The 25,870-nt window shown below is 64.1% G+C and overlaps 2 protein-coding genes across 2 annotated transcripts; one reads left to right on the forward strand and one right to left on the reverse strand.

Moving 5' to 3' along the window:
* Window positions 1–1,826: 1,826 nt before the first annotated feature.
* DTX1 (deltex E3 ubiquitin ligase 1) lies at window positions 1,827–12,892 on the forward strand. Its single transcript, XM_062009744.1, has 9 exons — window positions 1,827–2,085; window positions 7,400–8,042; window positions 10,550–10,611; window positions 10,762–10,923; window positions 11,130–11,191; window positions 11,344–11,502; window positions 11,621–11,782; window positions 11,876–11,965; window positions 12,668–12,892. The coding sequence occupies exons 1-9, from the start codon at window positions 1,827–1,829 to the stop codon at window positions 12,890–12,892; spliced, it is 1,824 nt and encodes a 607-aa protein (XP_061865728.1).
* A 664-nt stretch (window positions 12,893–13,556) lies between these two features.
* Window positions 13,557–24,070, reverse strand: RASAL1 (RAS protein activator like 1). The gene is made up of 21 exons (XM_062010325.1): window positions 24,006–24,070; window positions 22,733–22,789; window positions 22,524–22,637; window positions 22,364–22,425; window positions 22,151–22,280; window positions 21,215–21,296; window positions 21,003–21,140; window positions 20,670–20,758; window positions 20,450–20,567; window positions 20,210–20,363; window positions 19,960–20,024; window positions 19,724–19,836; window positions 18,658–18,850; window positions 18,439–18,576; window positions 16,038–16,182; window positions 15,656–15,834; window positions 15,426–15,563; window positions 14,460–14,595; window positions 14,252–14,372; window positions 14,099–14,163; window positions 13,557–13,705 (listed from the first exon to the last, which is right to left on the reverse strand). The coding sequence occupies exons 1-21, from the start codon at window positions 24,068–24,070 to the stop codon at window positions 13,557–13,559; spliced, it is 2,451 nt and encodes an 816-aa protein (XP_061866309.1).
* Window positions 24,071–25,870: the final 1,800 nt, after the last annotated feature.

Raw genomic sequence — 25,870 nt, forward strand, 5'->3', positions numbered from 1 at the left:
AGGGAAGACCCCCGGTGCTGCTCCTCTGTCCCCTCCCGCGTCCCCCGTGCGTGCCACCCGCAGCGTGTGCTCGCTCCCCGGCCCCGAGGCGTGCGGGGATACATCCCGGCGCGGGTGCCCGGTCCCGGTGCGGGTGCCCGCGCGGCCGTGCGCGCCGCCGCCGCTGCCCGTGCCCGCCTGGCGCTGGCGGAGCTGCCGCCGCCCGGCCCCGCTCCCGGTGCGGCTGCGGGTCCCGCTGCGGCTGCGGCTGCCGGAGGTAGCGGCGCGGGGCGCGGGCGATGCGGGGCGGCCGCGGCGGGGCGGGGGGCGGCGGGGAAAGCGGCGGGGGAAGGGGCGGGCGGGCGGCGGCGCGACCGTGCAGCGGGATGCGGGAGCGGGGAGCGGGGGGCTGGCGGCTGCCGTGCGGCGGGCGGGACGGGCACCGTGCGGCGGGGGCTGCCCCGCACCGGGGGCTGCCCGCACCGGGGGTCGGGCCTTTGCGTTTGGCATCCCCCCCCCGCATCTCAGCGCCCCCCGCCCGCGAGGAGCCGCGTATTGGGAGGATGAGGCGGGGGGTGAAGGGGGGGGAAAGGATTGGCACGGGGGGTCGTCCCTACAACCAGAGGGCCTGGGGTTGGGGTGAGGGTCCTCCCAGGCGCTCGGGGTCACGGGGGTGCACACGCGTGTGCAGGGGTGCGGGTGTGCGTGTGCACCGCGCGCGCGCGCGTGTGTGTGTGCGTGTCCCGTGGCGCGGGGGGGGGCGCGGGGGGCTGTTGTTGTCGCGCTGCCGTGAGTCCCTGTGTCTGTGTGTCTGTGTGTCTGTGTGTCTGTGTGTCTGTGCCAGCGGCTGTGCCCGTGCCCGTGCGTGTGTCTCGGTGCCTGTGTGTGCTACAGCAGCTGTGCAGCGAGATCCCCCCCTCCCCTCTCCACCCTCCCCGACCCCCCCCCATCCCCCGTGGGGCTGCCGTGGGGAAGCGAGGGGCTGTGCTGGGCAGCGGGGAGGGGGCAGCAGAGGCCTGGGATCACCCCGAGCCCAATGCCTGCAGTGCAGATCATAAATCAGCCGCTGCTGGAGCGGGCTCGGGGGGCCACAGGTTCCCTGGCACCCTGACCCACCTGGGCACGGAGCCACGCAGCTCCCCGGCTTCGTGGGGCTCCCAGCAGCCCCCTGGGGCTGTGAACAGGGTCACTTGTGTCCCCCACACCCCCTCCTTGTCCCTGCTGTCACGTTGGAGGCCAGCAGCCGGCCGGGGCTGGCAGGCAGCCCACGCTGCCAGGGCTGCGGGCACAGCGGCCTCGCTGCCCGCTGGCCCCGGGGGGGACAATGGGGAGGGTCTCCCAGCTGCCACCTGCGTGGCAGTGCCCAGTGGTGACCAGCACCGTGGCCCTGTTTTGCAGGTGACACTCCCCTTTGTCTGGGGGAGCAGCGGGGACAGCCGTGGAGCCGCCGAGGACACCGGCTGAGCGCTGGGACACGAGGAGGAAGAGGAGGAGGGGGGTGTCTTGGGGACTGCACCTCTGTTGTCTGTCCCCAGCACTGCCAGCCAACACAGCCCAGGGGGGTCCTGCTGGCTTTCTGAGCCCTGCCAGAGCCATGGGGAGGAGGAAGGGCTGAGGAAGAGGTGTTGGATGATGGATGGTCCCAGCCCAGTGCAGCAGCCCCAGGAGAGTGGCATCAGGCAGACTGGGGACCTCAGGGACCTGGCTGGCAGCACCCACCTCTGCAGAGCCCCCCAACATCGGCCCTGCTGAGCTCCACAGCCCACAGCAGCCGGGAAGAGGATTCAGAGGGGCTCCGGCTGAGCCCCCACGTCCCTGTGCCAGGGCTGAGCCACTGTGCCCCCAGCATGGCACGGCAGGGCTCGGGGGCCATGCTGGCAGCGGGGGGGCTGGGCTTCCCCCCCCAAAACCTGGCCCGAGTGGTGGTGTGGGAGTGGCTGAACGAGCACGGGCGCTGGCGGCCCTACTCAGCTGCCGTGTGCCACCACATCGAGAACGTGCTGAAGGAGGATGCCCGAGGCAGCGTGGTGCTGGGCCAGGTCGATGTGCAGCTGGCACCCTACGTCATTGACCTCCAGTCCATGCACCAGTTCCGGCAGGACACAGGTAAGGGGCTGGCACTGAGCTGGGAACGTCCTTCCATTCATGCAAGGTCATCCATCTGTCCAACATTCATCCGTCCATCCATCCAACATCCAACATCCATCCAACATCCACCCATCCAACATCCACCCATCCAACATCCATCCATCCAATATCCATCCATCTGTCCATCCATCCAACATCCATCCATCCAACATCCATCCATCCAATATCCATCCATCTGTCCATCCATCCAACATCCATCCATCCAACATCCACCCATCCAACATCCACCCATCCAACATCCATCCATCCAACATCCACCCATCCAACATCCATCCATCTGTCCATCCATCCAACATCCATCCATCCAATATCCATCCATCTGTCCATCCATCCAACATCCATCCATCCAACATCCACCCATCCAACATCCACCCATCCAACATCCATCCATCCAACATCCACCCATCCAACATCCATCCATCTGTCCATCCATCCAACATCCATCCATCCAATATCCATCCATCTGTCCATCCATCCAACATCCATCCATCCAACATCCACCCATCCAACATCCATCCATCTGTCCACCCATCCAACATCCATCCATCCAATATCCATCCATCTGTCCATCCATCCAACATCCATCCATCCAACATCCACCCATCCAACATCCATCCATCTGTCCATCCATCCAACATCCATCCATCCAATATCCATCCATCTGTCCATCCATCCAACATCCATCCATCCAACATCCATCCAACATCCATCCATCCAACATCCATCCGACATCCATCCGTCCAACATCCATCCATCCAACATCCACCCATCCAACATCCATCCATCCAATATCCATCCAACATCCATCCATCCAACATCCATCCATCCAATATCCATCCAACATCCATCCAACATCCATCCATCTGTCCATCCATCCAACATCCATCCATCCAATATCCATCCAACATCCATCCAACATCCATCCATCTGTCCATCCATCCAACATCCATCTGTCCATCCAACATCCATCCATCCCAACATCCATCCATCCATCCATCCATCCAACATCCATCTGTCCATCCATCCAACATCCATGCATCCAACATCCATCATCCATCCAACATCCATCCAACATCCATCCATCCAACATCCATCCATCCAACATCTATCCATCCAACATCTATCCATCCAACATCCATCATCCATCCAACATCCGTCCAACATCTCTCCATCCTTCCACCTCAGTGTGTGTCTGTTATCTGCCAGTTGTTCCATTCATCTGACTGCCCAGCTGGCCATTTAACCTTGCATCTGTCTCACTGTGTATCTGTCTGTGGTTCCATCCCTGCCTCCCAATGTATCTCTGCTACTTGTCTCTCACTTCATTCCTCCATCCATCCATCCATTCCCCTGTCCATCTGCCCCTCCATCCCATTTCATACACCCTCCTCTCCATCCATCTGGCCCTCCCTGTCCTCTCTTTACCCTGATGGCCTCTGGGGCTCCATGAGTCTCCTCCTTCCCTTTCCCCCTCCTTGCTTTCCCCCTCCACTGTGGATCCCTGTCCCAGAGGGACATCTCCCAAAGTCCCTCCATCCCCTCTCACCCCCCAAGGGGTGCTGTGGTGGGTGTTATGTGCTGCTGTCCCACTCTCCACCCATCTACCCCAAAAAGCTGCTCCATCCGGGGTTCCCAAGGAACTGGGGAGGCCCCAGTTTGCGCACTGGGAGCAGTGGTGGGCACTGGGCTGCAGGCAGCCCTGCAGCTGCAGCAGTTTGTCCCTGCCTGCTGACAGTGCCATGCTGCAGCTCACATCCAGGCCACAGGTCCGTGGGGAAATCAGAGCCAGTCCTGTGGCAGCACCGAGCTCAGACCCCATTAAATGTGTCCCTGTCCCAGTATGACCCATTAAACTGGCACGTGCTGCCTGTGCCACGGGGGACTCACAGGTTTGGGTGCTTTCCTGGCCATCCTGGCAAGTAGAGCAGGCAGGGGAGCTGCCACACTCTGGATGACATCCCCAGCCCCCCTCCAAACTTGCCTGGGGACACACAGGACCCCCATGGCTTGGCTTGGCCCTGCCTGGTCACCAGTGCCAGTGTTGTGGGTCACCAGTGATGGTGAGTGCCCCTGTGTGAGGATGTGGCTCCCACAGTGGGCTGGGCACTGAGGGACCTGCTCCCCTGCCTCTGCCATCAAGCCTGGCTCTGCATCAGTCTCCAGCTGGTCACGGGCTTGGCAAGGGTCAACTTGGCAGCTCAGCCACGCTGACTCAGGGCTGGAGGTGCCACTGGGACACTCTGACTGTCCCTGTGCCAGCTCCTGCCAGCTCCAGCCAGGACCCATCCTCTGAGAGCAGCCACCTGGCATTTCATCCTCTGGCTGTGGTGCCAGGTGCTCCTGGGGAACATGTGGGGCTGCAGATGGATTTAGGGGTGACATATCTCTGCCAGGAACAAAATGACTCTTCCTAGGATGTCCCTGTGCCAGTCAGGCTTGGGGACAGGGATGGTGACATCCCCAGCCCCAGGGATACCATGGGATTACCTTGGCTCCATCCCACAGGTGATCCTTGGCACCATCATCTCTGTGTGCCCCATCCCTGTGTGTGTCTGGGGCAGCTGGCTTTGGAGGCTGACAAATGTCTCTGGAGTCTTGTGGTGCTTGGGGACATGAAGGTCCCCTGTGCTGAGGGTGCAGCTGGTGTCAGCTGTGGCCTGGGGACACAGGGAAGGTGGTTAGGGATGGGCTTGGCCTCGGTGGTCTGAAAGGTCTTTTCCAACCAAACAATTCTGGGGAGGGAGAAATTCAAACTGAAATGACAAGGGTGAGAAATGAGGTGACCCTGTTCCCAGCAGCAGGGATGTGTGTCCCCTCCCTGTGGCCCTGGGGACACTGGCTCAGCCCTGCAGCTCCAGCTGGAGCAGGGGCTGGGGGCAACTGGTGGCACTCGGGTAGCTGGAGCTGCATGTGCCCACATGAGTGTGTCAGGGGGTCTGGTGCCCCTTGTCCACGCAGCTCCCTGGCAGTGGCACGTGGCTGTGAGTGGGCAGCAGGACGTGGGATGCAGGTGTGAGGAGCAGCAGGGTGTGGGATGCAGTTAGAAGGACCAGTGGGATGCAGGGCATGGATGGGAGTGGGATGTGGGCAGGAGTGGGCAGCAGCTTGGGGGGCAGGGAGGTGAGGGCATAGGCAGGAACGTGAAGAGGAGCAGGATTCAGGGCAGGGTTGTGGGTGGGAGTGGGCAGAGGGATGTGAATGGAAAAGAGCAAAGGGCTGTGGATGGGAGCTGGGATTGAGATGTGGATGGGAGTGGGCAGAGGGATGTGGATGGGAGCTGGGATTGAGATGTGGATGGGAGTGGATAGAGGGCTGTGGATGGGAGTGGGCAGAGGGATATGGGTAGCAATGGGCAAAGGGCTGTGGATGGGAGCAGGGATTGAGATGTGGATGGGAGTGGATAGAGGGCTGTGGATGGGAGTGGGCAGAGGGATGTGGATGGGAGTGGATAGAGGGCTGTGGATGGGAGTGGGCAGAGGGATGTGGATGGGAGCTGGCAGTGAGATGTGGATGGGAGTGGGCAGAGGGATGTGGGTAGAAATGGGCAAAGGGCTGTGGATGGGAGCTGGCAGTGAGATGTGGATGGCAGTGGGCAGAGGGCTGTGGATGGAAATGAGCAAAGGGCTGTGGATGGGAGCTGGCAATGAGATGTGGATAGGAGTGGGCAGAGGGATGTGGATGGGAGCTGGCAATGAGATGTGGATGGGAGTGGGCAGAGGGATGTGGATGAGAGTGAGCAGAGGGATATAGATGGAAATGAGGAGAGGGATATAGATGGAAATGAGCAAAGGGCTGTGAATTGGAGTGGGCAGAGGGATGTGGATGGGAGTGGGCAGAGGGATGTGGATAGGAGCTGGCAATGAGATGTGGATGTAGATGGGAGTGGGCAGAGGGATGTAGATAGAAATGGGCAGAGGGCTGTAGATGGGAGTGGGCAGAGGGATGTGGATGGGAGCTGTCGGGGGATTGAGGCAGGGGGCAGGAGCAGGTGGCAGGGATGAGGGGTTCTCCACAGGCTGCTGGAGTGGGGTGAGCAGCCTCTCTCCCTGCCTCCCTCCCTCCCTCCTTCCCTCGGGGCCGCTGGCAGAGCTGCCTCAGCACCGCGCAGCAGCTGTAGCCGGGCTCCTGCTGCCTGATGCAGGCCGATGATTAATGACCGTTAATTAGCATCGTTAATCGGGCTGGGCAAACAGTGCTGGCGAGGGGATAAAAAGGCAGCACGCCGCCAACCGGGCCGTGTGCTGGGGAGGGGGCTGCGATATCTCCCTTCACCATGGAGCTGCGGCATCCAGCTCGGTCACAACCAGGCAGCGAGGGGGCAGGATTTGCCCCGGGGCCAGCGGCTGTGTACCGGGGCTGCAGCAGCTGCGAGGAAACCCATCCTGACCGGGAAATGCCCCCCAGCCCCATCCTGCCCCGGGGATGGTGAGGGCACCCGGAGCAGAGGGAGGGATGGATGGATGGGAAAAGGTGCTGAGGGCTGCTTGGCATCGCCGTTCCCAGGGCGGCTGGGGCCGTGATCCCGCAGCCCGGCCCGTGGCCAAACTGCTGCTGCTGCCAACGCAGAGCTGTTGAGGCTGAGGAGTCCCCGGGGAGGTGCAGCCCTGCAGACACGCTGATCGATCCACCGCTGATGACCCGGCAGCGGGGGCAGGAGCTGCCTCGGGGATGGAGCGTGGCCAGAGCCTCTGAACGGAGCTGGGGAAGGGGCTGGAGCACAAGGGGCTGGGGAGGGGCTGAGGGAATGGAGGTGTTGAGCCTGGAGAAGAGGAGCCTGAGGGGAGACAGCAGCACTCTCTGACACTCCCTGACAGGAGGCTGCAGGGAGCTGGGGTCAAGCTCTGCTCCCAGTAACAAGAGGCAATGGGCTCCAGTTGCCCCAGGGGAGGTTGAGGCTGGAGCTGAGGCAGAACTGTGTCCCTGAGAGGGGTGTCAGCCCCTGTGCCAGGCTGCCCAGGGAGCTGGGGCAGTGCCCAGCCCTGGAGGGATCCCAAAGCCATGGGGCTGAGAGCCAGGGGTTAGTGGTGAGCTGGGAGGGCTGGGACTGCAGGAGCTTTTCCAACCCAAGTGATTCTCTGCTCCCTGCACCCCAGGCTGCTTTGTGATGGGTTCCAATGCGTGTTTAACACCCCAAAGTGCTTCTGCATCCCTATCCCTGGGGGCTACCTGGCTAAGAAGCAGCCACGCAGGTGTGTGTGTGCGGGTGTGGGTGCTCTGCCGGCACCTCGGGGTACTGCAGCCCCCTGGGCACACCCCTGCCCTGTCTCCCCAGGGACCATGCGCCCCGTCCGGAGGAACTTCTACGACCCCTCGTCAGCCCCGGGGAAGGGAATCGTGTGGGAGTGGGAGAACGACAACAGCTCCTGGACACCCTACGACATGGACATCTGCATCACCATCCAGAACGCCTACGAGAAGCAGCACCCTTGGCTGGATCTGTCCTCCCTGGGCTTCTGCTACCTCATCTACTTCAGCAGCATGTCCCAAATGAACCGGCAAACCCAGCGCAAGCGCCGGCTGCGGCGCCGCATGGACCTGGCCTATCCCCTCACCATGGGCTCCATCCCCAAGTCCCAGTCGTGGCCCGTGGGCAGCAGCACGGGGACACCCTGCTCCTGCCCTCAGTGCCTCCTGGTCAACAGCACCCGCGCCGCCTCCAACGCCATCCTGGCATCGCAGCGCCGCAAGCTGTACCCGGGCGCTGTCCGCCAGAGCAGCACCTTCACCGGGGCCACCCTGTGGCCCGTGGGGCCGGGGGCAGGGCAGGGGGGCACGGCCAAGGGCGAGGGGCTGAGGGTGCCCCCCGGAGCGTTCACCCCCGGGCAGAGCGTGGCTGCAGGGGCACCGCTGCCCGGCCTCAACAACCTCAACCAGCCCGGCACGCAGCGAGGGGCCCGTGCCACCGTGCCCCCGGGGTAAGCTGGCTGGGGAAGGGGTGGCAGGTGAGGGGGGTGCAGGAGTGTGCATAGAGTGGGAGGAAGGGTCTCAACCAGCCTGGCATGCAGTGAGGGGCTTGTGCCCCCGGGGTAAGCTGGCTGGGGAAGGTGGTGGTAGGTGAAGGGGGCTCAGGAATGGGCACAGAGTGGGAGGAAGGGCCTCAACTATCTTGGCATGTAGTGAGGGGCTTGTGCCACCGTGCCCCCGGGGTAAGCTGGCTGGGGAAGGGGTGGCAGGTGAGCGGGGTGCAGGAGTGGGCACAGAGTGGGAGGAAGGGTCTCAACCAGCCTGGCATGCAGTGAGGCTTGTGCCAACATTCCCCCGGTGTAAGCTGGCTGGGGAAGGGGTGGCAGGTGAGGGGGGTGCAGGAGTGGGCACAGAGTGGGAGGGAGGTCCTCAACCAGCCTGGCATGCAGTGAGGCTTGTGCCAACATTCCCCCGGTGTAAGCTGGCTGGGGAAGGGGTGGCAGGTGAGGGGGGTGCAGGAGTGGGCACAGAGTGGGAGGAAGAGGAGGTGGAGGTGCCTCAACCAGCCTGGTACACAGCAGTGGGCTCGTGCCACTGTCCCCTTGGGTAAGCTGGCTGGGAAAGGTGATGGCAGGTGAGGGGGGCTCAGGAACAGGCACACAGTGGGAGGAAGAGGAAGGAGAAGTGCCTCAACCAGCTTGGCATGCAATGAGGGGCTTGTGCCAATGTCCCCCCAGGGTAAGCTGGCTGGGAAAGGGATCACAGGCAGTGTGACCAAGGCTGGGGAGATGGCAGGTGAGGAGGGTGCAGGAATGGGCACACAGAGTGGGAGGAAAAGGAGGTGGAGGTGCCTCAACCAGCCTGGCATGCAGTGAGGGGCTTGTGCCAACCTCCCCCTGGGGTAAGCTGGCTGGGAAAGGGGTGGCAGGCAGTGTGACCAAGGCTGGAGGGATTGCAGGCAATGTGGGTGCAGGAAGGGACACATAGAGTGGGGGGTAAAGGGAGGTGGAGGTGCCTCATCTCTGCTGTCACCTTGCACAAGCAGCTCTGGCCCTTCTGGCACTGTGTTGTCCTCCAGCCCCAGCTGGGGCCTGATGCCATCAGGCAGGGCTCTGAGGAGGACGTGGTTGGCAGTGGAGGCCTCAGCTCTGGTGTCTCCTCCATGCATGGGGATAGCTCACTGAGGGAGTGTGAGGGGTGAGCAGACTCTCAGAAGGGTGTCTCTGTGCTGGCACCCAGGCCTGGTGCCCCCTCAGGGCTCTTGGCACTGGGCTATCAGCAGCCAAGGAGCAGGCAGGAGTGGCTGTGGCCCTGAGTCTGCTGTGGTGAGTGGGCTGTGAGGGCACAGCTGGCAGCCCTCCAGTGTGGGAAAGCCCCCAGTGCTGCTCACTCAGGTGGGAACCAGCCCAGATCCTGCCCTGGGGCATTCAGTCAGAGCCACTCTGGCAGGGAACCAGTGCCCAGGGCTGCAGTGAGCCATCCTGAGGGACAAGGGCACAGCCTGTCCCATCCCTCCCAGCTCCCTGCTGTGGGAGCAGGATCTGTCCCAGGGCTGGGGGGGATGGCAGGGGGAGAGCAAGTTTACCCCAGCGTGTTTCCTTCCCCTGCTGATGCTACTTTCACTTCTGTGTGCTGGGCCCTGAGCTAAGCAGTCACTGTGCCCACCCTGGCACGTGGGCTCCATCCCTCACATCCCACACACAGGTAGGAGAGGGGCAGGAAGATGCTGGGGAGGGGGGTGCTGAGACCTCCACCACTGCCCCCACCTCGCTGTGGGTAAGAGCAGTTTTGGGAATGGGATGAAACCCACCCCCATGCCAGGCTCATGTGGGGCTGAGTGCTGCCAAACTCATCACTGCCATGCTTGAGGGGTTGGAGGGGGGGCTTTGGGGATTTGGGGATGCTGCTGCTGGGATGGGGATGGGAGCTGGTGATGGGATTGGGGTGTGGGCTGAGGCAAGTGGCTCTGTGTGGGGTGAAGGCAGTCAGGATGCCCAGGCACTCTGCAGGGCTGTTCTGCTTTGCTGTCTTGCTCATCCCTCATCCCAGTATGTGCCCCATTCCCAACCCATTTGCCCAGCACCAGCTCTGGCTGTGTGCCCAGCCCTCCTGAGTGCCTGCACGGGCACCTGCCAGTGCTGCCGGCTGCACCCCGGCTTTGCACGCACGGGTGCACTCACTGAGCCGCGGGTGCAGAGGCGGCTGGGTGCACACACAGCCGGGGGCGTGCCAGGGCTCTGGGGGTGGCAGGGACGGCAGGGAGGCTCCGTGCCATCGCCCCGGGGCAGGGGTGGGTGCTGGCACTGCTGCTGATGGTTCCGTTGGGGCAAAGGAGCGATGGGTGAGGGGTGGGGAAGGTGAGGTCCCTGGGACATGAGCATCCTCATTGCGACGTCCCCAGGGCCGGACAAGCGGCATCGGGTGACAGAGACCCTGCCCCACGTCCCACGGGGAAGATGCTGCCCTGGGGACATGGTGCCAGCCCGTCTGAGCCCTTTCCCCTCCCGTCTCCGCGCAGGGTGCCAGCGCTCCCGGTCAAGAACCTGAACAGCACCGGCCCCGTCCATCCTGCGCTCGCAGGTAAGGGGGGACCTGGCGGCGGCCGGGTGGCGTCGGGGGGCTGGCGGCTACAGGAGGGGCAGGGCGCGGGGCTGGGGCACGGCCGGGCACTGGCAAGGACGGGCAGACATTGGGTGGATGGACAGACAGCACCTCTTCCCCCCGGCGCAGGGATGACGGGCATCCTCATGTGTGCCGCGGGGCTGCCCGTGTGCCTGACCCGTGCCCCCAAACCCATCCTGCACCCGCCGCCCGTCAGCAAGAGCGACATCAAACCCGTGCCCGGCGTCAATGGCATCTGCAGGAAAACCAAAAAGAAGCATCTCAAAAAGAGTAAGGAGCCGCTGGTGTGCCCTTGGAGGGGAAACTGAGGCACGGCCGCTGCTGCTGGGTGGGATCCCCAGGGGTTTGCCTGAGGGGTTTGAGGTGATGCCCATGGCTCCTACATGTTGGTACCCCCCCTCCTTCTCATGCTGTCTCCATGCTGGGGCGCTGTGGGCAGGCTTTGATGGCATCCCCCTCCCCTCTGCCCGTGCCAGGCAAGACCCCCGAGGACGTGGTGCGTCGCTATATCCAGAAGGTGAAGAACCCCCCGGATGAGGTGAGTGGGCATCCCAGGGCACCGTGCCCCAGGGCTGCTGCAGGCTCGTGGGCCATGAGGAGAAGTGAGAGGGGATGGGCAGCCAGCCCCCCACAGTGGGCAGAGAGGCAGGGGTGGCTTCCCCAGCCCAGTCCCCATCCTGTGCCCGGCAGGATTGCACCATCTGCATGGAGCGGCTCGTCACCTCCTCGGGCTACGAGGGCGTCCTGAGCCACAGGGGCATCAAGGCAGAGCTGGTGGGCAAGCTGGGCAAGTGTGGGCACATGTACCACCTCCTCTGCCTCCTGGCCATGTACAACAACGGCAACAAGGTGAGTTGAGACCCCTCCTGTCAGGGAACACACGCTGCCCACCATCAGCCATCCCCACGGGTGGGTGGGTGCTGTGGGGTGGATGCTGCTCCTGATGCCCATCTGGGTGCCCACACAGGATGGCAGCCTGCAGTGCCCCACCTGTAAGGCCATTTATGGGGAGAAGACAGGTACGCAGCCCCCTGGGAAGATGGAGTTTCACCTCATCCCCCACTCCCTCCCGGGTTACACCGACTCCAAAACCATCCGGATAGTCTACGACATCCCCACTGGCATCCAGGTGAGGAACCTGTGCCCTCTGCCCCTGGGACCCCCACCAGGCTGGGTGCCCTCACACTATGCCACCCACTCACCCTGTCACCCTCCCACTCAGGGCCCAGAGCACCCCAATCCAGGCAAGAGGTTCACGGCCCGTGGCTTCCCACGGCACTGCTACCTGCCTGACAACGAGAAGGGCAGGAAGGTGAGTGACCCCCACGGCACCAGGGGGTGGGGTGGGATGGGATGGGATGGAAGAGGAGGGAGAGGATGGGATGGAATAAGATGGAAGGGGAGAGAAGGGATAGGATGGCATGAGGGGATAGAAGGGGGTAGGGACAGGATTGGGATGGAGTGAGATGGGAATGGAGAGAAAGGAAGAGAGGGGATGGGAGAGAAGGGAAAGGATGGAAAGGGATGAGATGGGATGGGAAGAGATGGGAGAAAAGAGAGAGGATGGGATGGGAATAATGAAAAAGGATGGTATGGGAAGGGATGGGGTAGGAGGGAATGGAGTGGGAAGAGAGAATGGATGGGATGGAAAAGGATGGGGAAAGATGGGATGGGATTGGAAGGGATGAGAAGGGGCAGGGAGGGGATAGAGTAGGAAGAGAGAATGGATGGGATGGGATGGGAGAAAAGACAGAGGATGGGAATGGAATGGAAAGGATGAGATGGGAGAGAAAGGATACAATGGGATGGGATAGAGTGGGAAGTGAGAGAAAGGATGGGATAGGAAGGGATGGGGGAATGCAGCAGTGCCAGGGTGGGGTGTGCCACAGGGAAGGGGGGCACAATGAGGGTACCGTGCTGGGGCTGAATCCTGCACCTGGGTCCCGGGGCTGGGCTGTGCTGGGTGGGAGGAGGGCTAGGGGTACCAGATGATGACCATGCCCACCTCCTGCAGGTGCTGAAGCTGCTGATCGTGGCCTGGGACCGGCGGCTCATCTTCACCATCGGCACCTCCAACACCACGGGGGAGTCGGACACGGTGGTGTGGAACGAGATCCACCACAAGACCGAGTTCGGCTCCAACCTGACAGGCCACGGTTACCCTGACCCCAACTACCTGGACAACGTCCTGGCCGAGCTGCTGGCCCAAGGCGTCTCCGAGGCCACCCTGAAGGACTGAGGCAAGAGGCCGGGGGGGGCTCCCCGGTGCCCCCTCGCCGCCGCGTCCCCGCCCGCGCCGCCGCTGCCGCCCGCGCCGCTTCGCTGCCGATGCCGCAGCTCTGCCCGGGGGGGGTCGGGAGCCACCCGCCGCGCGTCCCCGTGTCCTCTCCCCGCCCTGCCCCGCTCCCGTGGCGATAGCATCGTGGGCTGGTGCTTTTCTTTTCTACCCGTGGCCTCTTCGTGCGTGAGCCGCCCGCCGCCGCCCCGCGGAGCCGCGTACAGCTGGTGCCATGTGTGTACATCTCTGTGTTACAGAATACACCCCGCGCCGGGACCGTGTCCCCGCCGTGTCCCTCCCCCCTCGCGTCTCCGCACCCGCCGCAGGATTGGTCCCCAGGGAGGTGGTGCTCAGGGTGGGTGTCGCTCCCCGGGGGGTGCAGGGTTGGTGGGAGGAGGGTTGGGGTCCCCCCTTCTCGCATGGTGGACGGAGAAGCGGTGGTGGGTGAATGTTTACGGAGCGGGAACCCACCGAGGGGTGGGATAAGCTGGGGGGTAGACACAAGGGAGTGAGGGGAGGGCGAGAACTACGACTCCCGGCATGCACCGCGGCGCGGGCAGCCCCGGCTGGGCGGCATGGGAGCGCAGAGCATGCTGGGAGATGTGGTCCCAGTCGCCGCCGACGTTCAGAGGGCGGGGGATGGGGGCGGGACGGGGCTCGGGGGCTGGTGTGGGCTCGAGGGGGGACCCCGGACGCTGTCTCGGCGGGCGAAGGCCTCGTGGGCGATGTCAAGGTCTCGCAGCACCGTCTGCAACCGACTCCTGACCGTCTCGCCTGCGCCCCCCCGGCAGAGTCAGCGTCACGTCCAGTACCCCCCAACCCGATACCCACCCCCCCCATCTTCCCCGGCACCCACTCGCGGTACATCCCCGGCAACACCTTCTGCCATCCCCCCTCCAGCCCCTCTCCCCGTCTCCGGAACACACCCCGGCACTGCCCCCCCCTTCCCCATCCCATCCGTACCCCCACGTCTCCCCCCGTCCCCCCAGTGCCGTGGATGGTGTGCGTGGGAGGATGTTTGGGAGGGGTTTTGGGGGGTGTGTGTGTACATGTGCGGTTCTATGAGTGGATGTCCAAGCGTGTGCCAGCGGCCCCCACTTCAGCGTGTCCCCCCCTCAGTGCAGGGGTCCCGCGCCCGCCTGCCCCCCGCAGCATTGCTGCCCGTACCTGCCTGCCCCAGGCACGGGGGCTCGGCTCCCGCGCAGCCCTCGGGACCCTCAGCCTCTGCTGCCCTGCACAAGAGGGACCCTCAGCACGCTCCCCCGCTGCCCACCGGCACCCAGGGTCCCGCGGGACCGTCCCCCCCCGCCCGAGCCTCACCGCGCCCGGGGCTCTGCCTGCCGGAGGTGCCCGTAGAGGGTCTGTGCCGCTGCGGCGGGGTCCAAGGGGTCACTCCACTCACTCAGCACCACGGTGCTGTGGGTCCGGCTGCACCCAGGCGCTGCCAACAACAGCCACAGTGAGGGGGGGACCCCAACATTCCCTTCCCAGGGGTTCCCCCCACCCTGGGGCTGCCCATCAGCCTTACCGGTGCAGGCAGGCTGCAGGCAGCAGCTCCAGCAGCCAGCACGGAAGGTGCCCGGGTGGTAAGTGGGCAACATGGTCTCGTTGGTGCTGCTGGCCTGCCGCAGTGCCCAGAGCCACTGGCACAGCTCCTGAGCGCTCTGTGGGCACAGGGAGGGGAGGGGGCATCTCACCGGGCACCCACGGGACCCCTGCGCTGGCACCGCCCGAGGTGGGCAGGGGGAGGTGGGCAGGGGTGATGTGGATGGGGTGCCCAGCAGGGGTGGGCACTGGGGATGGTGGTGGGCACTTGGGATGATGGTGGGCACCGGGAGCAGGGAACTGGGAGTGACAATTTGATGGCAAAGCTGCCCAGGTAGGACATGGTGGGGAGGTGGCACCATGGGAGGCAAAGTACCCCAGTGACCCCAGGGGAAATAGGGCTGAGACCCCAGTGATCCCAGTACAGCCAGGGCTGGGACAACAGTGACTCCAGAGCAGATATGGCCAGATACCCCACTGGTCCCAGTATCCCAGGGCTGGGACACCAGTGACTCCAGAGCAGATATGGCCAGATACCCCACTGGTCCCAGTATCCCAGGGCTGGGACACCAGTGACTCCAGAGCAGATATGGCCAGATAACCCACTGGTCCCAGTATCCCAGGGCTGGGACACCAGTGACTCCAGAGCAGATATGGTCAGATACCCCACTGGTCCCAGTATCCCAGGGCTGGTAGCCCAGTGACACCAGTACAACCAGAGCAGGATATCCTGATCTTCCCAGTATAGCCAGGGCCAAGATACCTCCTTGATCCCAGTACAGCCTGAGCTGGGCATTCCAGTATTCCCAGTATAGCCAGTACCTGGATCCTGGATTTGGGACCAGGACCATTCCCATTATCCCCACAACTGGGTGCTGGGGAAGAGGCTCCCAGGCTGTTGGGATGGGGGGTTCCTGGGGTGCCCAGGGCAGGGTTGAGGGGCACCCACCTTGCACTGGATGTAGGTGGTGTGGAGCTGCCCAGCATCATCCTGTGCCACGATCTGCATGACGTGGGGGTGCTGGAAGGTGCCCTCGTCCACCCTCTCCACCGCCCGCATACGGGGCACGGGGATGGAGCAGCGCACCTGGGGACCCCCAAACACCACAGCTCACTGACCTCACCATCCCCTCCATGGGCACCCAGCGTGGGGCAAGGGGGTAGATGGGCAGCACCCACCTGCCACTCAGGGGATTTGGAGTAGGTCAGGGCCTCGCTGCTGAGCCAGAAGTACCTCTTCTTGAAGGCGAAGCGGGGCAGCAGGGTGGGCACTGCCCCCGCTGCCCGTGTGTGCAGGTACCCTTCCTTGATGGTGGCAGAGGGCTGGCAAAGTGCCACTGGCACCAGCCCCTCGCTCGCTGCAGCTGTGGCACAGGCAGGCAGGGAGGCAGCAGTGTCACCCCAAGTGCCACCCACCACCTCCCCCAGCCCAAGGATGCCCATCCTGGCAGCATCCCAGCGGGTTTCCCTCCCTGGGATGCTCCCGGGATGTGGGGGACAGCAGGGCTGATGCCACCTCTCCCTGTTGGGCATCCCCACGGTGCTTGATGTGCCCTCTCACCCTCAGCACTCTCCACAGTGACCAGGCTGTCCAGGAAGGCTCTGACACGGGTGACACTGGGCAGCAGGACGGCGTGCAGCGGGGCCATCCATGGCTCCTTGCCCTGGCCCGCCTGCAGCCCCAGGTTGCCGATGCTCTGCAGCGCCTGCCCCGTGCAGGGAAGGGCTCAGGCTGCAGTTCCCCTTCCCCCCGGGGCCTGGGGGCTGTAGGGGTGGGGAGTCCCCCTCTGGCTGCTCCCCTGAACCAACCACAGGCTTGGGAGTTGAGGAGGAAAGTGGAGCAGCCCAGAGATGATGGGACCTCACTGCTGCCTGGCATGGTGGCACAGCCTGGTGGCTCAGGGGCAGGAATGGCTCTGCCCCATCATTCCCTAAGGTCCCTGTCTCTCCCCTGTGTCCCTGTTCCCCTGCTCTGGGACTCCCATCCCTCCCTGGGCTCTCTATCCCTTATGAGTCCCCATCTCTTGACAAGGACCTGCATCCCTCCCTGAAGCTTCTGTCCTGTCTGGGGTCCCTCTCTGGAGCCCCCATCCCTCCTGGGCTCCCCATCCCTCCTCGAGACCCCTGTCCCTCCCTTGGGTCCCCAACCCTCCCCAGCATTCCCAATGGTCTCCCTCTCTCCCAGTGGTCCCCATCCCTTACCAAGGTCCCCATTTCTCCTCATTGTCCTCATTCCTCCCCAAGGTCTCATCTCTTCCAGTTGTCCCCATCTCTCCCAGTGGTCCTCATCCCTCCTGAAGGTCCCCACCTCTCCCAGTGCTCTCCAGTGCTCCCTACTTCTCCCAGTGCTCCCCATCTCTCCCAGTGCTCTCACCTCTCCCAGTACTACCCATCTACCTCTCCCACTGCTCCCCATATCTCCCAGTGCTCCCACCTCTCCCAGTGCTCCCCACCTCTCCCAGTGCTCCCCATCTCTCCCAGTACTCCCATCTCTCCCAATGCCCACCTCTCCCACTGCTCCCCATATCTCCCAGTGCTCCCACCTCTCCCAGTGATTCCCATCTCTCCCAGTGTTCCCACCTCTCCCAGTGCTCCCCATCTCTCACAGTACTCCCATCTCTCACAGTGCCATATCTCCCAGTGCTCCCACCTCTCACAGTGCCATCTCTCCCAGTGCTCCCACCTCTCCCAGTGCTCCCCATCTATCTCTCCCAGTGCTCCCCATCTCTCCCAGTGCTCCCACCTCTCCCAGTGCTCCCCATCTATCTCTCCCAGTGCTCCCCATCTCTCCCAGTGCTCCCATCTCTCCCAATGCCCATCTCTCCCAGTGTTCCCACCTCTCCCAGTGCTCCCATCTCTCCCAATGCCCACCTCTCCCAGTGCCATCTCTCCCAATGCCATCTCTCCCAGTGCTCCCCTCTCTCCCAATGCCCACCTCTCCCAGTGCCATCTCTCCCAATGCCATCTCTCCCAGTGCTCCCCTCTCTCCCAATGCCCACCTCTCCCAGTGCTCTCACCTCTCCCAGTACTCCCATCTCTCCCAGTGCCATCTCTCCCAGTGCTCCCACCTCTCCCAGTGCTCCCCATCTATCTCTCCCAGTGCTCCCCTTCTCTCCCAGTGCTCCCCATCTATCTCTCCCAGTGCTCCCACCTCTCCCAGTGCTCCCCATCTATCTCCCAGTGCTCCCCATCTATCTCTCCCAGTGCTCCCCATCTATCTCTCCCAGTGCTCCCCATCTCTCCCAGTGCTCCCCATCTCTCCCAGTACTCCCATCTCTCCCAATGCCCATCTCTCCCAGTGTTCCCACCTCTCCCCGTGCTCCCATCTCTCCAATGTCCACCTCTCCCAGTGCCATCTCTCCCAATGCTCCCCATCTCTCCCAGTACTTCCATCTCTCCCAGTGCCATCTCTCCCAGTGCTCCCACCTCTCCCAGTGCTCCCCATCTATCTCTCCCAGTGCTCCCCATCTGTCTCTCCCAGTGCTCCCACCTCTCCCAGTGCTCCCCATCTATCTCCCAGTGCTCCCCATCTATCTCTCCCAGTGCTCCCCATCTATCTCTCCCAGTGCTCCCCATCTCTCCCAGTGCTCCCCATCTCTCCCAATGTCCACCTCTCCCAGTGCCATCTCTCCCAATGCTCCCCATCTCTCCCAGTGCCATCTCTCCCAGTGCTCCCACCTCTCCTAGTGCTCCCCATCTCTCCCAGTGCTCCCCATCTCTCCCAGTGCTCCCACCTCTCCCAGTGCTCCCCATCTCTCTCTCCCAGTGCTCCCCATCTATCTCTCCCAGTGCTCCCACCTCTCCCAGTGCTCCCCATCTCTCCCAGTGCTCCCACCTCTCCCAGTGCTCCCCATCTATCTCCCAGTGCTCCCCATCTATCTCTCCCAGTGCTCCCACCTCTCCCAGTGCTCCCCATCTATCTCTCCCAGTGCTCCCCCCTCTCCCCGCAGTCCCTGCCCCACCTTGGCGAGCAGCAGGAGCGTGCGGCCGGTGCGAGGGTCGGCGTGTTGCTCCCGGAGGCTGAAGAGCTTGGGGGTGAGGACAGCGGGGGCGAAGAAGCGGAGGAAGAGGAAGCCACTGATGGAGAAGTACCTCACCTCCTGGCCAGGGCAAGGGCCAGCTCAGGGCTCGGGCTGGTGGTGTCAGGGGTTGCAGACCCCCAGCCCCAGCAGCTGCCCCACCTCGTGCTGCTGCGAGGGGAATCGCTCCTCTGCCCGCCTGCGGAGCTGCTTGAAGGTCACTCTCATGAGGAGGGGACACTGCTCCACCGAGCCCACGATGGCATCCACCATGTCCCCCAGGTAGCCCTTCAGCAGCTCCAGGCTGCTCTCCCGCACCTGGGCCTCTGTCAGGGACCCCTTGAAGGAGATTCTCCTGTAGAGATCAGTTGTGGAACCATAAAGGAGGGTGGGAAGGGCTCTGCAGAGCTCATCCTGCCCAGCCCCTGCTACAGCAGGTTCCCCTGGCTCAGGAGGCACAGGAATGTGTCCAGGTGGGGTTGGGAACCTCCTGAGATGGAGCCTCCACACCCTCCCTGGGCAGCCTGGGCCAGGGCTCCCTCACCTCCAAAGGACTTGCTCCTGGTGTTTAAATGCAACTGCCTGTGTTCTAGCCTGTGCCTGTTCCTGGCACTGGCCACCACACAACAAACACTGGCCCCATTCTCTCAACACCCACTCCTTAGGGATTTGTCAGCATTGATGTGGTTCTCCTCCAGCCTCCTCTTCTCCAGGCTGAACAGCCCCAGGTCCCACAGCCTTTCCTCACAAGGAAGATGCTCCAGTCCCCTCAGCATCTTGCTGGCCCTGCACTGGCCTCTCTCCAGCAGTTCCCTGTCCCTCTGCAGCTGGGGAGCCCAGCACTGGACACAGGGCTCAGCAGGGCAGAGCAGAGGGGCAGCAGAACCTCCCTCACCCTGCTGCCCACACTCTCTTGCTGCCCCCAGGCTGCCATTGGCTCTTGCCCACGAGGACACGTTGCTGCTCATGGGCAGTTTCTCATCACCCAGCACTGCCAGGTCTCTCCTGGAGCTGCTCTCCAGCAGGTCACCCCCAGCCTGTGCTGCTGCAGGGGGTTGTTCCTCCCCAGCTGCAGGACTCTGCCCTTGGTGAACCCCAGGAGGTTCCAGTGGGTACCTGATGCCCAGGAACAGGCACCTTGAGGCCATGGAGGTGACCCACAAGCTCAGCAGCAGTGTGTGACCCCCTTGTGCAAGGGATTGAGGGGGTGGCTGTGGCCAGCACTCACCTGCCACGGCTCAGCTCCATCTTCCCAGGGTCCAGCTCCACGTACTTCTTCTCCTCACAGATGCGGTTCACCACGGGCTTCAGCACCTCGTGCAGGTAGGGCAGCCCAACCAGCTGCAAGGCATGAGGAGTCACCAGCTCCATCCCCACAGCGTTCCCAGACGCCCTGCTGTGCCTCATGCCATCATGGGAGGGTGAGAAGGGGACAGCAGGCTGATGTCCCCTCCAACAACTCACCTTCATGAACTGCTCCACAGACTTGGAGGCCAACGAGTTGGAGCGGAAAAGGGTGTTGGGGTCCTCTGGAAGGGCACAGAGGCCATGCTGATGCCCCAGCTGTCACCAGTGTGCCCGTCCTCACGGCCATGTGGCATTTGCCCTGCCGTGCTGGGCCCTACTCTTCCCCCCACAGGGCTCTGGGCTGCCCCTGGCCACCCAGTTTCCCAGCTGGAGGGATGTAAGTGGTGCCCCCAGCCCTGGCACTTACTGGTTCTGGCCAGCTCACGGGTGGTGAGATAGTCCAGGAGGGGCACAGCCATGCCCTGCCCCAGAAAGATCTTCACCAGCTTGGTGGCCACGTCCTGCCGGCTCTGCCCCGAGGTCACCTCCTCCAGGATGGCCAGGGCCGTGCCAGCCGAGGGCTGTGGGGAGGGCTGGGTGGGCATGGGGAGGCCTCTGGGTGGTCCTCAGCCACTCCTGAGGGTCTCTCCCGTCCCACAGCACCCACCTGGCCTGGGCAGAGGATGGGCTCCGTGAGGAGGCGGATGAGGGGCTGGTAGTAGGATGGGGGCAGGACCGTGTCCTCCACTAAGCGCACCGCCAGCCGCAGGGCACCCAGCTGCCCCCTGCAACGGCACCACAGCCTGCACCCAGCACCCTGCCGGGCTTGGGGAGCCCTCCCTGTGCTGCCCTGCTCCTGCAGCCTGCAGGCAGCTGCCTCTACCCACCCGTGGGCCTCAGCGCTGCTGGGGAAGGGCAGGAGCTGGAACCAGCCCTTGGTGGGCTCTGTGCAGATGGTGTCCAGGGGGAACTCGACCTGAGGGGCCAGAGGTAAGGGCTGAGTAGAGGGGGACACCCCACCCCCCTTCCCCAGCACCCTCTGCTGCACCCCACTGCTGGGGATCTCTCCTCAGGGAGAGGACATGCAGAGGGGCTCAATGTGGCCCCTGCTCCCCTCTCTATCCTCAGGGGTCATTCAGCCCCCAAGCACAGGGAGGCAGTGGGGGTACAGAGGTGCCCCTGGGGCTCTGCCCCATGCCAGTGCACCCCAAGGTCCTCACCCGTCCCAGGAAGTCATTCTTGCCCACGATGTCCCAGTCCCACACCTCCACGCTCAGCACGGCCTCTCCCGGCTCTCCTTCCACCAGCTGGAACTCCAGCACCTCATCCCAGTGTGGGAAACGGGTTTTCTTAATCACCTGCCAGGGAGAGGGACCCGTGGCCATGGGGAATGGGGTGCCCTGAGCCCCTGGCTCCCAGCACCCCGACTCACGGCCGTCTCCAACGTGCGCCCGCAGCACGACACACGGGCAAAGGGGTCCGAGGTGCCCGAGGGGTCCCGGGGGGCCAGGTCTCTGTGGGAAGGTGGGGGTCAGTGGGAGTGCAGTGGGCTCCCAGCCCCACCAGTATGGTCCTTGCCCCCCTTCCTCATCCTCCCTTTCCCCTGGGGTGCACCAGGCACCTGGGGGGGGATGCAGGTGAGAGCAGGACCCCATGGCTCCTGCCCTCAACCTCTTCCTCCTCCTCCTTTGGTCCCTGGGGGGCAAATGGCACAGCGAGGGGGGACGGCTCTGCTGTCGCTGTCCCTCCCGGCTGTCGCTGTCCCTCCCGGCTGTCCCCACGGCCGTCCCGTTGCCTTGGTACTCGCTTCGGTTGCCATGGCAGCGGGATGCTGCCTCTGCCGCCTGCTCCTCTGGCAGCAGCCTGACGTCTGGCAGCTGCGTGTGTGGGCACACGCACACACACACACGCACACAGACACACGCACACGCACACAGACACACGCACACGCGTGCACACCCCCCCGGGAAGCGAAGCAGAGGGGCAGAGCCCCGGGGCATGCCTCAGTTTCCCCCGATTTTGAAGGCAAAGAGGAGAAACCCATGGTGGGAGCCAGACTGTCTGATGGGCACTGTCCCCAGGCACCCCAAGCACAGCCCTTTGGGCCACCAAGCTGTGCCCCCCGTCCCCCCACTCTCATCCTCAAGCTGTGCCCGAAGCAGCTCATTCCCACTGACACCCCCTGGCATCATGACACGTGGGTGGGCACCGTGGGTGTCCCCAGGGAGGACACAACAACAGCCTTTGGAGAATGAACCCTATGCCATCACCATCTCCATCACGCCCCCTCCCACTGCCCAGAGCCCACCAGGCAAAAGTGAGCCCCTGGGGGTGGGCACACTCGTGTTGTGCCCCCCCAAACACTCACCTGGCCTCGATGAGGTGGCAGCGCAGCACCCGTGGGTGACCCTGCCTGGGGACCCACAGCTCCAGGTGGATCTCACCCTGCACCTCCTCATCGGGGTCCACAGGCACCAGGCTGAGCCAGCTGTCAATACCTACCCAGGGGCACAGGGTGGGTGTTCCGTGGTGCCAGGAGAGGCCCCATTGCCCACACCCCCTCCCCGTGCCCCCCACTCACCCCTGGGCGCAGCTGAGATCTGCTGGCGGCTCAGCGAGATTTTGCCGATGACATCGTCCTGCCTGCCAGGGCAACGACACAGCGGGCACTGAGGCCACTGACTGGGACATGCCACCCCTCAGGGGGCTTCCCCGTGCCCACCCCCATGCCCACCCCCTACCCAATGGTGTCTTCATCCAGCACATAGACAGCGAGGCTGTGGAAGCCACGGGGCAGGCGCAGGGTGTATTCCTCACCCCAAAAAGGGTTCAGGCTCTTCCACACTGTGGCTGTCCTGTGGGTGATGGGAGAGGTGGCTGCACCCTCAGGGACCCCCAGCACCCATGCCCAGCTGTCCCCTCCCCAGAGTGGCACTGTGGTCCCCCATACCTGGCCACCACCTCGTTATCCACTTTGAGCACGCAGTAGGGATCGCTGGAGCCAGACCTGGGCAGAGGTTTATGGGTGTGTGGGGTCAGCCCCTCACCTAGGGGAGGTCTCATCCATCCTGGGGTGCTGCTGCTGGGGGGCTGGGAGCTGGGTCTGAGCATCATGTTGAACCCCTTCAGCAAAGCTGTAGCTCCAGGAGGTGAGATGAGTTGGCTGGTCTCAGCCTGGCCCCACAGCTGACACGGGGATGGGGACAAGGCCCTTTTGTGGCCCCTGCTGGGGGCTACCCTGAGCCATTGCCCCGTGCTCTGTGCCCCCCACCCGTGGGCACTGCTCCTGCAGCACCTGCAGCACAGCCCAGCCTGAATTGCTGTGGCAACCCACGGTGTCAGGGTGACACCAGCCTGGCCCAGGGCTTGTCCCAGGCTTAACCCTTTCTATGGGGGAGAAAAGGATGGAGGGGATGAGGGCTGGATCCAGAGCTCTTCCAGCTGATCCCTGTAAAGCCCCTTCCCTGCTCAGTTATGGCTCTGTGGGCTTGATGGTTCCTGATTCCCTCAAGAGCCCAGCCAAGATTGAGTCACCCCCAGCTCCTACACAGCCCTGGGACCGTGTTTGGGGGTCTCAGAGCAACACTGGGCACCTCATCCTTGTGCCAGTGGGTCTGTACCACCCCACTGTGCCCAGATCCCCCAGGCAAGGCAGCCAGCACAGCACCACGACCATGGTGGGGAAACTGAGGCAGAGAGGCCCCTCTGCCCACAGGCAGCCCATTGCCCAGCCTTGGGAGCGGCTGGCAGTGCCAGGCTGGCACATCCGGGGGAGTCAGGGCTGCCAGCTCTGCCCAGGCGTATCCACGGGGCAGGAGCACGCAGGGGGTCTCCCTGTCCCCCTCCTCAGCTCAGCTCCCCCCTGCTCAAGGCTGTGGGTACCCAGCAGGTATGTGGGGGTGCAGGGGACTGTGCCCCCCCCCAGTGCAAGCTGTAGCTTTGAGGGGATACCCTGTGCCCACCCTGCAGCTAAAGGGATGCTCAAGGAGTTTGGGGGGCTCATGCACTGTCCCCTACCACCCCTAGCCCCTCTCTTTGGGGCAGTGGGTCGCTGTCAGCACGGCTGCAAGCAGGGACCCCTAAACCCCCCCCCCCCCCCGGAGAGAGCAGAGCACCCCGAGCTCCCAGCACCAGCACCCTCCCCTCCACCCCTCCCAGGGCTGGGGTCTGGGGGCAACCGGTGAACCGAGAAGCTCCCCCCGCCCCGTTGCCGAGCCACTCACACGTCCTTGGCGGGCAGGTCCTTCCCCTCCACCACCCGGCAGTGCAGGGAGGTGCTTCTGGCCATGCCGGCGAACTTCGGGGCGAGCACCTACGAGTCCATGGAGGGGCTTCGATGGCAGAGACCCCCCCCCCCCTCCTTTGCTCCCCTCCGACTCCCTTCACAGCTGCCAGCGCCGACCTCCTCCTCCTCCTCCCTCAACCGCTTCTCGCCGTGGCTTCTTCCTTTTTGCTCTGGCGGGTTGTTTTTGTCGCCGTCGTGCCGGGCTCCCCACCTGCGCGGGGCGAGCGGCGGCTGGCAGCCAAGCGAGCCGGAGGGCGGCGGGGAGCTCGGGTGGGCTGGCGCCGTGCCCACCGCCATCGGGACACTCACCCTGGGGGTCCCTGTCCGTCCCCCCACCCTCGCGTAGCAGCGATCAGAGGGGTGGGCAAAGCACCACCCAGCCACCCCCCCAGCTCCCCGCGTCGTTCTAGCGATGGGGAAACTGAGGCACGGAGCCGTGGAGTGAAGAGAGTGTGTGTGTGGGGGGGTATTGTTCTGTCACAGCACGAGGTGGGGGCTCTGCCTGCACCCCAAAGTGCTGGTGGGTGCCGGAGGGAGTCTGGGGTGAGCGCTGAGCTGGAGCAGAAGATGCACCCTAAATGGGGGGGGGGGTGATGGCACAGCGGTCCCCAAGACCCTCCCCCACGAGACCTCGCATCCCCCCGCCCCGGGTGTCCCCTACGCGTTGAACCGGGAGATGCGGGACCCCCGGACCCCCCCCATGCCCCCCTACCCCGGCTTCGCTGCACGGGGCAATGGAAGGGGATGAGCACGGGGGGGGGGTTAATCCCCCACGGGGATGTGTCTGTGTGTGTCCCCCCCCCGCCAGACACAGCGAGGGGTATTGGGGGGCTGGAGGGATGTGAATCCCGGGGGGGTGCGGGGGTGGGCTGGCCAGATGTCTCCTGCACTGACTCACGGTGGGTACTGCCAGGGCACACGTCACCGAGTGGGTGCTGGGGCCCTGGGGTGTCGCTGCGGGGGGGTCACCGGGTGCGGGACGTCACCGAGTGGGTGCTGGGGCCCTGGGGTGTCACTGCGGGGGGGTCACCGGGTGCGGGACGTCACCGAGTGGGTGCTGGGGCCCTGGGGTGTCGCTGCGGGGGGGTGCTGTGGTGGCGGGGGGAGTCACCGTGTGGGTGTCGGGTCTGGGGGTGGGGGTCGCTGACAAGGGGGGGTCGCTGGCAGGGGGATGTCACTGTGTAGATGCCAGGTCCCTTGGTGGGGAGGGGGTGTCACTTCGGGGGGGGGTCACCATGTGGGTATGGGGTCCTGGGGGGGGTCGCTGACAGGGGGATGTCACTGTGTAAGATGCCAGGTCCCTTGGTGGGGAGGGGGTGTCACTTCGGGGGGGGTCACCGTGTGGGTATGGGGTCCTGGGGGGGGTCGCTGACAGAGGGATGTCACTGTGTAGATGCCAGGTCCCTTGGTGGGGAGGGGGTGTCACTTCGGGGGGGGGGTCACCGTGTGGGTATGGGGTCCTGGGGGGGGTCGCTGACAGGGGGATGTCACTGTGTAGATGCCAGGTCCCTTGGTGGGGAGGGGGTGTCACTTCGGGGGGGGTCACCGTGTGGGTATGGGGTCCTGGGGGGTCGCTGACAGGGGGATGTCACTGTGTAGATGCCAGGTCCCTTGGTGGGGAGGGGGTGTCACTTCGGGGGGGGGGTCACCGTGTGGGTATGGGGTCCTGGGGGGGGTCGCTGACAGGGGGATGTCACTGTGTAGATGCCAGGTCCCTTGGTGGGGAGGGGGTGTCACTTCGGGGGGGGGGTCACCATGTGGGTATGGGGTCCTGGGGGGGGTCGCTGACAGGGGGATGTCACT

The sequence above is a fragment of the Colius striatus genome, chromosome 17 (genome assembly GCF_028858725.1).
Source record: "Colius striatus isolate bColStr4 chromosome 17, bColStr4.1.hap1, whole genome shotgun sequence".
Lineage (NCBI taxonomy): Eukaryota > Metazoa > Chordata > Aves > Coliiformes > Coliidae > Colius > Colius striatus.

Excerpts from the sequence above, each read along its gene's own strand:
- DTX1 (XM_062009744.1), top strand. The coding sequence starts at position 1,827 with ATGGCACGGCAGGGCTCGGGGGCCATGCTGGCAGCGGGGGGGCTGGGC. Across the intron at positions 2,086-7,399 it reads CCAGTTCCGGCAGGACACAG|GGACCATGCGCCCCGTCCGG; the intron begins GTAAGGGGCTGG and ends CTGTCTCCCCAG. Across the intron at positions 11,783-11,875 it reads ACATCCCCACTGGCATCCAG|GGCCCAGAGCACCCCAATCC; the intron begins GTGAGGAACCTG and ends CCTCCCACTCAG.
- RASAL1 (XM_062010325.1), bottom strand. The coding sequence starts at position 24,070 with ATGGCCAGAAGCACCTCCCTGCACTGCCGGGTGGTGGAGGGGAAGGAC. Across the intron at positions 15,835-16,037 it reads CACTGTGGAGAGTGCTGAGG|CGAGCGAGGGGCTGGTGCCA; the intron begins GTGAGAGGGCAC and ends CCACAGCTGCAG. Across the intron at positions 15,564-15,655 it reads CCAAATCCCCTGAGTGGCAG|GTGCGCTGCTCCATCCCCGT; the intron begins GTGGGTGCTGCC and ends GGGGGTCCCCAG.